Genomic DNA, 12,264 nt, shown 5'->3' on the forward strand with positions numbered 1-12,264 from the left:
AATCTCAGCAAATGTAATTTCTTTTACAAAAAAAATGACTTTTTAGGCTTCGAGGTAGGTAGTGATGGAATTCGACCCGGTAGTACAAAAACAGAAGCAGTAGCCAAATTTGTACGTTCAGACGTTTTGTCAAGAACTTTGCTATTATAGCACGACCCTTAATCGACCTTCTACGCAAGAATTGTAAGTGGGAGTGGACCTCAGAACAAGTAACAGCATTTGAAACTCTGAAAAGGCGCTTATTAACAGGCCAGTTATTGCCATTTATGATCCACACGCTGTGACCGACCTTCATACTGATGCATGCAAGATTGGCGTAGCAGGTGTTCTGTTACAAAAGGACAAAGAAGGTTTATTACGTCTAGTTTCTTATTTCAGCCGTAAAATAACTATAAATGAGCAAAAAAATTACACTCATTTGAATTAGAGACTCTTGCTGTTATTACGTCGTTAAACCGGTTTCGCGTATATCTCATTGGAAAACCCTTCAAAATTTATACAGATCGCAACGCCTTAATGACAACCCCTTCCTAAGCGAGATCTGGTACCACGCATAGCACGTTGGTGGATTCAATTGCAGGAGTTTGATTGTGAAATTGAATACAGGGAAGGGAAAAAGATGGCTCGTGTTGATGCTCTAAGCCGTAACCCATTTGAAGCAGCAGCCGCTGAAACACATGTTTTAGATGTATTTCATATAGAAACAGATAATTGGTTCAATACTGCTCAGATAGTGGATGAAGACATTTCAGCAATCAAAAACATTCTCGAGAATTCAAGCAAAAACGAAAATATTGACGTGGCAAAGAATTTTAAGTTGAAGAATGGTAGAGTCTATCGTAACACAAATGATAGACTACGGTGGTTTGTACCAAAAACAGTGCGTTGGCAAATTTTAGGGAAGAACCATAATGACATTGGCCACTTCAGCTTGTTATGTTGTATGTTAGCTCGAATAAAATCATCATATTGGTTTCCCAAGATGCGCAGATTTATTAAAAAGTATGTAAATGCTTGTCTAGAATGCGCTCATCACAAAACACACGGTGGACCTCGGGAAGGATTCCTTCATCCTATACCTCAAGTATGAGGTATAACCCTTTGTTCGTAGTAAACGTGGAAACTGCTACTTGCTAGTGATTATAACTTAACTAAGTTTGTGAACATTACTGCAGTAAGAAATACAAAGGCAACAACTACAGTGCGAACAATGAAAGATCACATAAGCTATTTTGGCACACCAACAAGGCTTATTAAAGACCGTGGCTCTTGCTTCACAAGTCTGGCCTTTAAGAAATTTATACAAGGTACTGGGATCTAAGCATGTTTTAAACGCCGTTGCAACGCCAAAATTAAATGACCAAGTCGAAATATACAATAGGACAATATTAGACGCACTAGCTACAAAATCACACGGAACAAATAAAAGAAATGAAATGGGATGAATTCGTACCTGAGATCCAAATGGGACTTAATACAAAAATAAATAGGACAACACAAAAAAGTCCTTGTGACCTTCTTTTTGGTTATAAGGTTATGAATATATCCGAATCGATATTAAATGACGTTTTGGAAGATACGAGTGTGGTCGCGTCATCTGAAGAAGTGCAAAACATGAGGAAGGAGAGCGGAGACCGTGTAGAAGTGATGGAGAAAACGAAACCAGCGCCGCATTATAGGGAAGTGGGGGACTTGGTGAGAGTTGAAAGAGTCATTAATAGTGGCAATGGAGGGTCAAAAAACTTTTGGCTAACTACCAAGGGCCTTATAGGATTGCTAAAATTTTGCCGAATGATAGATTTTTCGTAGAAGACACTCCCATAACGACGAGGCGAAAATCGCCGATATGAAATATGTTGTAGCGGTGGATGGAATGTCCCCCTGGTTAACTCTCGGCACTCAACTGAAGACTTCCACAGATGGTGATACTGACGATAGTTAGAAATATATAGAGTAAGATCTATTTGCCATAATTTCGCCTACTTAAATGAAGAAGTTATTGTATGATATTGTGTGGTAACGTATTCTTGTATTGTGTATTACCTACATATACCTATATAATTTAATTCAGATTGTTTATATTTGTTGATACGGGGACGTACCGGAGGTCTGATGGCCGAGCTGTTAGCATATTTATTTTAATATGATAATATTTTATTGTTTTAATGTATTGAAGTATTATCAGCATAAATAATTCGATTTAAATAGTTGTTACAATTTGCGTTGATTGTCAACATCCGGTTTTGACTAAACTAAATTGTTTTTAAAAAGGATCAAAACCGGATGTTCCTACAGTCGGAGGAGGGGCGTGTAAACATTAAATACTAGGAGTAAGCCTATAAATGATCATTCCTACTTTAATCGTCGAATTGGAAGGATCGTGAAAAATAATCAATCTTGTATCAGTTTTGATTGTGAACCACTTCAGGAGAGATAAGGTATTGATTGTGAGGAGAGTTTTTGTATTATTCCAACATTAGGATCAAGTAAATTCTTTACTAGCCTAGACATGGCCACTGGCTTCCACCAGGTACCTTTTTTTTTTTTTTCGCTGGAAAAACCCTTAAATATTAAAATGCCGTACGGGTTATCTATTGGTTATGCGCCGGTAGTTTATCAAAGGATTATTTCAAAAACACTAAAGCGTTTCATACATTCGGAACAGGTTCTAGTATACATAGACGATGTCCTTTTGCTATCGAACTCGATATCTGGAGGGCTAATTATATTAAAACAAGTTTTAGAAACGCTCACATCTTCGGGGTTTTTTATTAATTTGAAAAAAATGCACTTTCCTCTGTAGTGAAATCGAATATCTCGGGAGAGTGATTAAAAATGGTCAGGTTAGGCCGAGTATGCGTAAAATACAAGCGCTGATAGATTCGCCTAAGCCACGTAACGTCAAAAAAATTCGCCAGTTTCTCGGTCTTGCTGGCTATTTTAGAAGGTACATTCCGAATTACGCTCAGCGAACAGCTTGTATTGCGCGTCTAACTAAAAATAATGTGTCCTTTGAGTGGGGGCCAGAACAAGATAAACCACGCGAGTTCATAATCGATTGCTTAACAAACGAACCCGTCCTTGCTATTTATGACCCTAAATTACCGACCGAATTGCATACCGACGCAAGCGCAATAGGTGGACTCAGACGCGCGGTCGCGTATTTTAGTAAATCCACTCAAGGTGCGGAATCCAAGTACCATTCGTACGAACTGGAAACCTTGGCTGTAGTGAAGGCCCTTCAAAATTTTAGAAAATACTTGTTAGGAATATCCTTCAAAATTATTACTGACTGTAACGCCTTAAAATTAACCGAACGCAAAAAATAATTTACTTCCGCGTGTAGCCAGATGGTGGCTTTTCATGCAAGACTTCCAGTATATATTTGAGTATAGGAAGGGGTCTTTTATGTCTCACGCCGATTATCTGAGTCGGAACCCTGTCGATGTATGACATATACAAAACCCGAAAAATTGGGCTAAATTAGCTCAATCCGCGGACGAAGAGACGCTTAACCTTATAGATAAACTTAATAATGGGCAATCAGACTCTTCCCGACATGACCTTAAAAATTGACTTTTATATGTTAAATATTGTGCCATTGGTGAAGAATCCCGCCTATTATGTTATATTTCTAAGGGGTATCGATTAAGCCTACTTCACGTTTTTTACGACGATCAAGACCACATTGGTTACAATAAAACAGTAGAACTCATATTACGGCATTTTTGTTTCCCCGGTTTACGTGCTGTAAGGAAATATCTAAAGCACTGTATCGTATGTCTTTCTCACAAACGGGTACCACGAGCCCCTCATCAACCGATAGAGTCCTGGTCTAAGCCTGATGCTCCATTTTCGGTAGTACATATGGACGTTCTTGGTCCTTTAGAATCTCAAGGTTATGTACATATTGATAATAATAATCACGAAATATTGTTTCTTATACTCACTTTACCGTCAAGAAACAAATGAGTTAAAATGAGCTTTTACCGACGCGATTTGACTGTTTGGGTCTCCAAAACTTTTGGTCACTGATCGAGGCCGGATGTTTGAAAGCGCCGCGTTTAAAGATATGGTTAAATCATTTGGTAGTGACATTCATTTTATCACGCCAAGTATGTACCACGAAAATTGACAGACTGAGCGGTATTGCCGAACGTTATTGAATCTACTCCGAATCGAAGTGAACCATAAAAATCAAAGTTGGTCTAATGTGCTGTGGAAAACGCAACTCATAATAAATAGTACTAAACATAGCACCACTAATATGTCAACTCTTCAATATATGATCAAAGGAACTTCTCAAGTGAAGTTCAATCATTATTATATGAGTTGTTTCATTCTTCAGATATAATTAACTAGGTAGTCCTTCTTACCTACAAGGTAACGTCGCATATTTAAGAGATTTCATTTTTTTTACTGTGGTACATAATAAAAAGTTATTTTTCGTGTACCTACATTATTTCCTTCATCGTTCCTGCGCTCCGTATTAGCCTCATTCTTTATAGTATTTATTTTTGCAAAACTTGTGGGATTTTCGGGAGGGAGGGAATCTATATCTTCGAATGAAACAACTCATATAATAATGATCGAACTTCACTTGAGAAGTTCGTTTGATCATATTTGGAAAACGTCATAAGCGCAAGACGTGTTTTGCTGTCTCTGCTTTATTAATTGTAATAACTATATTTTAAACTGTCGAAATAGTGAAAAAGTGATATATTTTTAAGTTACCGTATTAGTGCTAGCATAAAGTATTAAATTTGTGTGAATCTATTTAAATAAAACCATATAATTTTTATTTTTTTATTTTAATTCCGTTATAACTGAAGGTACTCTAATAGTGTTACGGAAGATAAATAAATAAGTGGATACATCAATTTAACGCAATATACAATAATAAATGAATGTCCATAAACTCTGACTCAGTTGATCAGGAATTTACAACACCATCTACAATTTCACGCTGTCAAGTATTCGCTTGATAGCGCAGTGTTACTGTTAGTGGATAACGGTGTAACTTTAAGGATCCCAGTTCAAACTCCTGCAGTCTTTGAAAGAGCAAATTCAGATTTTAATTTTTAATTTGAAATCTACAAACTATTATAATTTACAATAAGATGCCCAACTTCTGCACAGGCTGTCGCAGTAAATTACCATTAATAATAAAGAATTTATGAAATGTCATCAATATAAGCATAGTTATTATCCTCTATGTGAAAATATCTCGTCTAATAAATTCAAGTCACTATCTAATGAAAGCAAAATTAACTGGATGAGCCAAGGATGTCGTAACAAGATACCAAAAACAAATAATTCTAATACCCCTATTAGACCACCACTAAACAGTCAGGTTGATTGTGTATTAAAAGATTGCGGGACTTCCTTAGATATCGATAATGTTACTATTCGAAGTAAAAACACCAAATTACAAAATGATATTTTAGCCAGCCAGCGATTCCGTTAAAAATGCAGAATCGCTTAGCGACATTTTGGAGAGTTTCAAATCAGATTTATCAACGGTCATAACCAAAAATATATCCGATATGATAACTGAAAGGTTGAAGGATATTAACAAAGAAATAACTGGATTTAGAGAGGCTATTACCTTTTTTAATGAACAGTATGAAGACCTAAAAAAGCGTCTTGATGACTATGACGATGTGAACGGTGCATTATCACAGATACACGATTGGTTTAAAGTAAATAATTTGGTTTTGAATGCTCAAAAAACAAAATGTGTAGTTTTTACCTTGCCCAATGTTAGAAAGCAAAATTATAATATATCTTTAAGCGGTGGCCGGCTAGATGTAGCCGATACTACGGTGTTCTTGGGAATGGAATTGGATTCCAGACTTCAGTGGAGTCCCCATTTGTCGTCCCTAAGGCCCAGCACACACGGCGCAACGCATTTGCAACGAAACTGCGACTTCTAGTTACTTTTGAGTTTCAGCCATAGACTCCTTTGAGAGACCGCACACGACGCAACCTGTATGAAACTGGTTGGAAACGCGTTTCAAACCAGTTGCATTGAAACCGGCGTGCAGGAAACTCGTGTTTGCGTTTCTTCGGATTTCGCGCCTTTTTCATCAACAAAATGGCTGACGATGATAATCAAAGCATTGAATTTGTGTTAGAAGTAGAAAAATATCCTTGTTTAAATAATAACACATTACCTAGCTACTCTCGGAGAACTGAGACTGATAAAGCATGGGCAGAAATTGTAGTAGAACATACAACAGTTGATATTAATATCAATGTAGGGATGTATCCCCATAGTTCTTCTTTTACGCCTTCTCCTTTGTCGAAGATATAAATACATAACCACAACTTCTTCATCACTTGAACTAGACATTTTGCAGACTTCTATTCTTTTAGAAAACCGAACTGATTGTGAGCCGTGAGGTTGCTGCGTGTGTGGAAATCGATTGAAACGAGTTTCAAACTGTAGGCGAATTATTACATTTATTTAGTTTATTTTATTTATTACACTTTACATAAACATAATATAATATTTTATTTAATATTTATTTATGTATTAATATTATAAACATCTTACACATTTCACTAATACATACATACATACACATTATAATTTATATTAAATAATAAAATATATATAAATAATTAATTCACAAGCATATTCGGGCGAAACCCGTAGTATACGGCGTTCGGATATTATTCTCCGACTACCGACTACTGCGGAACAAAGTCACATATTTAGTCGGCTTTAACGTTCGATGCGATTTGCTTTGTTTTCTCATTACTTTATATTTCCTGAGTTCCTAAGTTTTTGTGTTGTGCTATATTTCTATGTGTGATATTTCTATGTGTATATTCTATTCTGTCTATCTTCTATTGACCTTTTGAACTTTCTTGTGTGTTTTGTGAACTGTGACTAATATACGTGTACTGGACTGTTAGCGTGAGTACTTTCATTTCCCCTGTATACGTGTTTACGCATTTTACCACAAACTGGTGACCCCACCGTTCACGCTTATTTAGAAGATGAGTAGCGACAGTGATTCACACACTTCGCAAGTGAATACGCGTCCACGCCGCGTTAAGAAGATGGAGCGCGTTGAGTTGGAAAGCACGGATGCTCCTACCCTCACACTTGCTTCTGCACAATTCAGGACACCACCTTTTTGGACAGAGAAGCCTGCAATATGGTTCGCACAGGTGGAAAGTCAATTTAAATTATTATCGATCACGGATGACGCAACAAAATTTTACCACATTTTGGCGAACTTAGATAGAAATTACGCTGCCGAAGTCGAAGATATAATAATTGGTCCCCCGAATTATAAGCGTCTTAAAACCGAACTAATTAAACGGTTATCGGTGTCTCGAGAAAATAATGTTAAACAGCTGCTGACACACGAGCAGCTCGGCAATCGCAAACCTTCTCAATTTCTTCGGCACCTTCAACATTTGGCTGGACCCAATATCCCCGAAGATTTCATTCGAACAATTTGGACAAGTCGTTTGCCAACGGAGATGCAACCAATTATCGCATCTCAACCAACGCTAACACGTTGCACCGATGCTATAGCAGAGCTTGCGGACAGAATACACGACATCGCGGCACCCACCCGCCAAGTAGCGGCAACATCTTCTTCAACGCCTATTGAACTGTTGACGAAACAAGTTGCTGAGTTGACCAGACAGGTCAGCGCTCTCACAGATAAGGTCAATCAGCGATCACGATCCAGAGAACGCGGCCGTGGTAACGGAAGACGACGCAGTCGATCCCAATCACGTAGGTCTGACTCGTGTCATCGTCGGTACCCTCTTTGCTGGTACCACAATAAATACGGCGTCAAAGCTAGTAACTGCAACAAGCCCTGCTGACTTCACATCGGGAAACGCTCCAAGCAATCGGTAATGGCGACTAACGATTGCGGGAGTTCGACGGGTCGCCTCTTCATCACAGATCACGGTACCAAAAGACAATTTTTAGTAGATACTGGTAGTGATATTTGTGTATATCCAGTTAGTGCAATTAGTGAACGTCGTTATAAGACATCATTCCAACTGAGCGCCGCTAACGGCTCAGCTATAGATACTTATGGTTATATAAATTTAACTTTAAATATTGGTTTACGTCGTAATTTTCCATGGCGATTTATTGTAGCTGACGTAACCAAAGCCATAATCGGAGTCGATTTTCTGTCTCATTACCGACTCGTTGTTGATATTAGTAATCGCAAATTAATAGATAGTTTGACTAATATTAGCACTGTAGCTTCTATAGATAAATCGCATAATCTTGTAACGAGCGGTTAAGTAACGACTGGCGGTGATAGTCTTTATCATAATATTTTATCAGAATTTCCGGATATAACCCGTCCCGCCGGTACTCCGGGTATAGTCAACCACACCACACTAAACACCACATTCGCACTACACCAGGTCCATCAGTGTCCTGTTCTCCTAGGAGGCTAGCCCCCGAGAAATTAAAAATCGCTAAACACGAGTTTGAAGCGATGTTGGCGAACGGCACCGCTCGTCCTTCCGACAGTCCTTGGGCGTCGCCACTCCACCTCGTATCCAAGACAAGGACAACGGTTGGCGTCCCTGTGGCGATTACAGGCTACTGAATGCCAGGACCATACCTGATAAGTACCCCATACGCCACATACACGATTTTTCTCACAACTTGATTGATTTTGATTTGATTTATCAGTCATCCATTTAGTGAAAGCTTATAACCAGATCCCAGTTGCCGAGGAAGATATACCCAAGACCGCTATTACAACTTCATTCGGTCTATACGAATTTCCCTTCATGACGTTTGGGTTAAGGAATGCCGGTCAGACCTTTCAAAGGTTCGTTGACGAACTGACGCGTGGACTTGACTTTTGCTATCCTTACCTTGATGACTTTCTAGTCTTTTCCAGGACCCAGGAACAGCACAAGGACCACTTGCGTCAACTTTTTACCCGTATGCAAGATTACGGCGTACTGGTGAATACCGCCAAATGTGTCTTCGGTGCCTCTGAGGTAACATTTCTTGGTTATCATATTTCAGAAAATGGTACCAAGCCCCTGGATAGCAAGGTCAAGGCCATTTCGGAATTTCCTGTCCCGAAAACCGTCAGGGAGCTTCGTCGTTTCTTGGGCATGATTAATTATTATAGACGTTTTGTGCCTAATGCCGCCAAAATTTAAGCTCCTCTGAACGCCTTACTGACCGGATCCGTTAAAGCTTCCCACCCGGTCGTCATAGAGGGAGATTCTCTCAAAGCTTTTGAGAGCTGCAAAGACAGCCTTTGCCAAGCAGCGCTCTTGGCACACCCAAACCCTGATGCAAAGTTAGGACTGGTCACTGACGCCTCTGATACGGCGATAGGTGGCGTCCTCCAGCAATTTCAGGACGGTGCTTGGCAGCCTCTAGCATTTTTCTCACGCAAGTTGAGCCCATCGCAGACCAAACACTCTCCCTATGATCGCGAGCTCCTTGCAATATACCAGAGTATTAGGTACTTCCGACACATGCTAGAGGCTAACCACTTTACTGTCTATACTGACCACAAGCTGGATATAGAGGTAGAGGACGACCAAGGAAACGATGGATGGATTGTGTGAAAGACGATATGGCTAGAAAGAATGTTACTTGTGAGATGACGTCTGACAGAGAAGTATGGAAGGAGAAGACATGCTGTGTCGACCCCAAATAAAATTGGGATAAGGGCAGGAGAATGATGACTGACCACAAGCCTCTCTGCTACGCTTTCCATGAAAGGAAAAGTAGCTGCAGTCCCCGTCAGTATAGACACTTGGACTTCATCTCGCAGTTCACGACCGACATACGAGACATTGCGGGCAAAGATAACGTCGTTGCCGACACTGTTTCTCGAGTCGACGAATTGCAGATGCTGGTCGATTTAGAAGTCCTTGCCTAGTACCAAGCCACAGACCCTGATCTGGCTGACACCCTTAAAGGCGACACATCACTTCGTCTTATAAAAATGTCGATACCCGGTAGTCGTACTGAATTGTACTGCGACGTCAGTACACTGACTCTCAGGCCTTTTGTCCCCATTAACCTCCGTCGGCAAATTTTTGATAGTCTGCACTCCCTTAGCCATCACGGTTCTACAGCCTCAACTAAGCTCGTTGCACAACGCTTCGTATGGCCACTCATGCGCAAGAACTGCCGTCAATGGTCTAAGGCATGTTTGACCTGCCAGCGTACGAAGGTAAGCCGTCACGTGACCTCACCGTTGGGTACACATGCTTTACCTTCAGCGCGATTCAAACATGTCCAGGTATAGACCTGATCGGACCATTACCTCCAGCCAGTGGTTATCGGTACTGTTTGACAGCCGTCGATCGCTTCACGCGATGGCCGGAAGCTGTACCCATAGCCGATATCACTGCTGAAACCGTGGCTAAAGCGTTAGTGTCCTGCTGGTTCTCCCGATTTGGTTCCCCTACTGACATAGTCACCGATCGCGGAAGACAGTTCGAATCAGCCCTGTTCGAACAATTGGCTAAATCCATTGGATTTCAGCATCGCAGGACAACCGCTTACCACCCTCAGTGCAACGGCTTAGTTGAACGCTTTCACCAGCAGCTAAAAGCAGCTATCATTTGTCACGGAGATAGCAATTGGGTTGAGACACTTCCCCTAGTTCTTCTCGGCATAAGGAGTTCCTTTAAAGAAGACCTCCAGGCTTCATCGGCGGAACTGGTATATGGCGAGCCACTGCGCTTACCTGGCGAATTTTTCGGCCATAATGTCGCAGGCTACACTACCGACATTACCGATTTTTCCGCTCGTATGAAGTCCTTTGCCGAGAAGCTACGTCCAGTCCCAGCACAGCATCACTCCACACGTAAGACCTTCATTTTTAAAGACCTTACCACATGCAGCCACGTATTCCTTAGGGAAGACGCGCTGCGTGGTTCACTGCAACCCGCATACACAGGTCCACATAAGGTTATAAGCAGAGGTGCTAAAACTTTTAACATAGATTTTAAAGGCAAAGTCGTGACGGAATCGATTGACCGCCTTAAGCCGGCCTATATACTGTCCGACGATTTGCCACAGCACATACCACCGCCTGACCACGAACTACCAATTCAGCCACGATACCATAGTCCCCCCATAAAAACTACTCGTTCTGGGAGGAAAGTTCACTTTCCAGATTATTATCGTCCGTAGACACGGCCTCTGGAGGGGAGTAATGTAGGCGAATTATTACATTTATTTAGTTTATTTTATTTATTACACTTTACATAAACATAATATAATATTTTATTTAATATTTATTTATGTATTAATATTATAAACATCTTACACATTTCACTAATACACACATACATACACATTATAATTTATATTAAATAATAAAATATATATAAATAATTAATTCACAAGCATAGATATCATTCTCATAATTATAGATATTATTCTCCGACTACCGACTACTGCAGAACAAAGTCACATATTTAGTCGGCTTTAACGTTCGATGCGATTTGCTTTGTTTTCTCATTACTTTATATTTCCTGAGTTCCTAAGTTTTTGTGTTGTGCTATATTTCTATGTGTGATATTTCTATGTGTATATTCTATTCTGTCTATCTTCTATTGACCTTTTGAACTTTCTTGTGTGTTTTGTGAACTGTGACTAATATACGTGTACTGGACTGTTAGCGTGAGTACTTTCATTTCCCCTGTATACGTGTTTACGCACTTTACCACAAAACTAATAATTTCAGAAGGGTTTCGTTGCAGTTACGTTGCAGTTGCGTTGCGCCGTGTGTGTTGGGCCTAACAGGAAGACTCAGCTCCGCAGCATACGCGGTTAGAAAAGTTAGACAAATATTGATACCGCTCGTTTAGTTTATTTTGGTTATTTTCACAGTATTATGTCATATTTTTTAGAGTCCTCCTAGGTAAAATGAAATGAAAAATATTAGACTACTTAAAAAGTCGATTTACCATTATATAATGTAGTTATAATTATTGCTATATTTGGAGTCGGTGTCAGCCCAGAAAACCCTATATCTATCAAAAAACAATACGCGAAAACTTTAAGAAATATGTTTTTTACAAATTACCTTTTATACGATATTATACTGGGTCAATCAAGGGGCTCGTATAGCTTCTTTCTTTTGATTGTTGAGGCGTGTGCCCGAGGCTGACAACGGCTCCAAATATAACAATAACTATAACTACTTTACTTGGTATGTTTTTAAAAACAAAATTCACTTTAGTCAACTCACTATTACTTCCTATCCTCGATTATGCTGA

At 39.7% G+C, this 12,264-nt stretch overlaps 2 protein-coding genes across 2 annotated transcripts; both read left to right on the forward strand.

Moving 5' to 3' along the window:
* Nucleotides 1–7,071: 7,071 nt before the first annotated feature.
* Nucleotides 7,072–7,854, forward strand: LOC124542633. Its single transcript, XM_047120561.1, has one exon. The coding sequence runs from the start codon at nt 7,072–7,074 to the stop codon at nt 7,852–7,854; it is 783 nt and encodes a 260-aa protein (XP_046976517.1).
* Nucleotides 7,855–10,180: 2,326 nt separating this feature from the next.
* LOC124542634 lies at nt 10,181–11,173 on the forward strand. Its single transcript, XM_047120562.1, has one exon. It carries the CDS (start codon nt 10,181–10,183, stop codon nt 11,171–11,173), a length of 993 nt encoding a protein of 330 aa, XP_046976518.1.
* The last annotated feature ends 1,091 nt before the right edge of the window (nt 11,174–12,264 follow it).

This window comes from Vanessa cardui, chromosome W (assembly GCF_905220365.1).
Source record: "Vanessa cardui chromosome W, ilVanCard2.1, whole genome shotgun sequence".
In the NCBI taxonomy this organism is placed as follows: Eukaryota; Metazoa; Arthropoda; class Insecta; order Lepidoptera; family Nymphalidae; genus Vanessa; species Vanessa cardui.

What these genes read in the sequence shown, in the direction of transcription:
- LOC124542633 (XM_047120561.1), top strand. Translation starts at nt 7,072, where the DNA reads ATGGAGCGCGTTGAGTTGGAAAGCACGGATGCTCCTACCCTCACACTT.
- LOC124542634 (XM_047120562.1), top strand. Translation starts at nt 10,181, where the DNA reads ATGTTTGACCTGCCAGCGTACGAAGGTAAGCCGTCACGTGACCTCACC.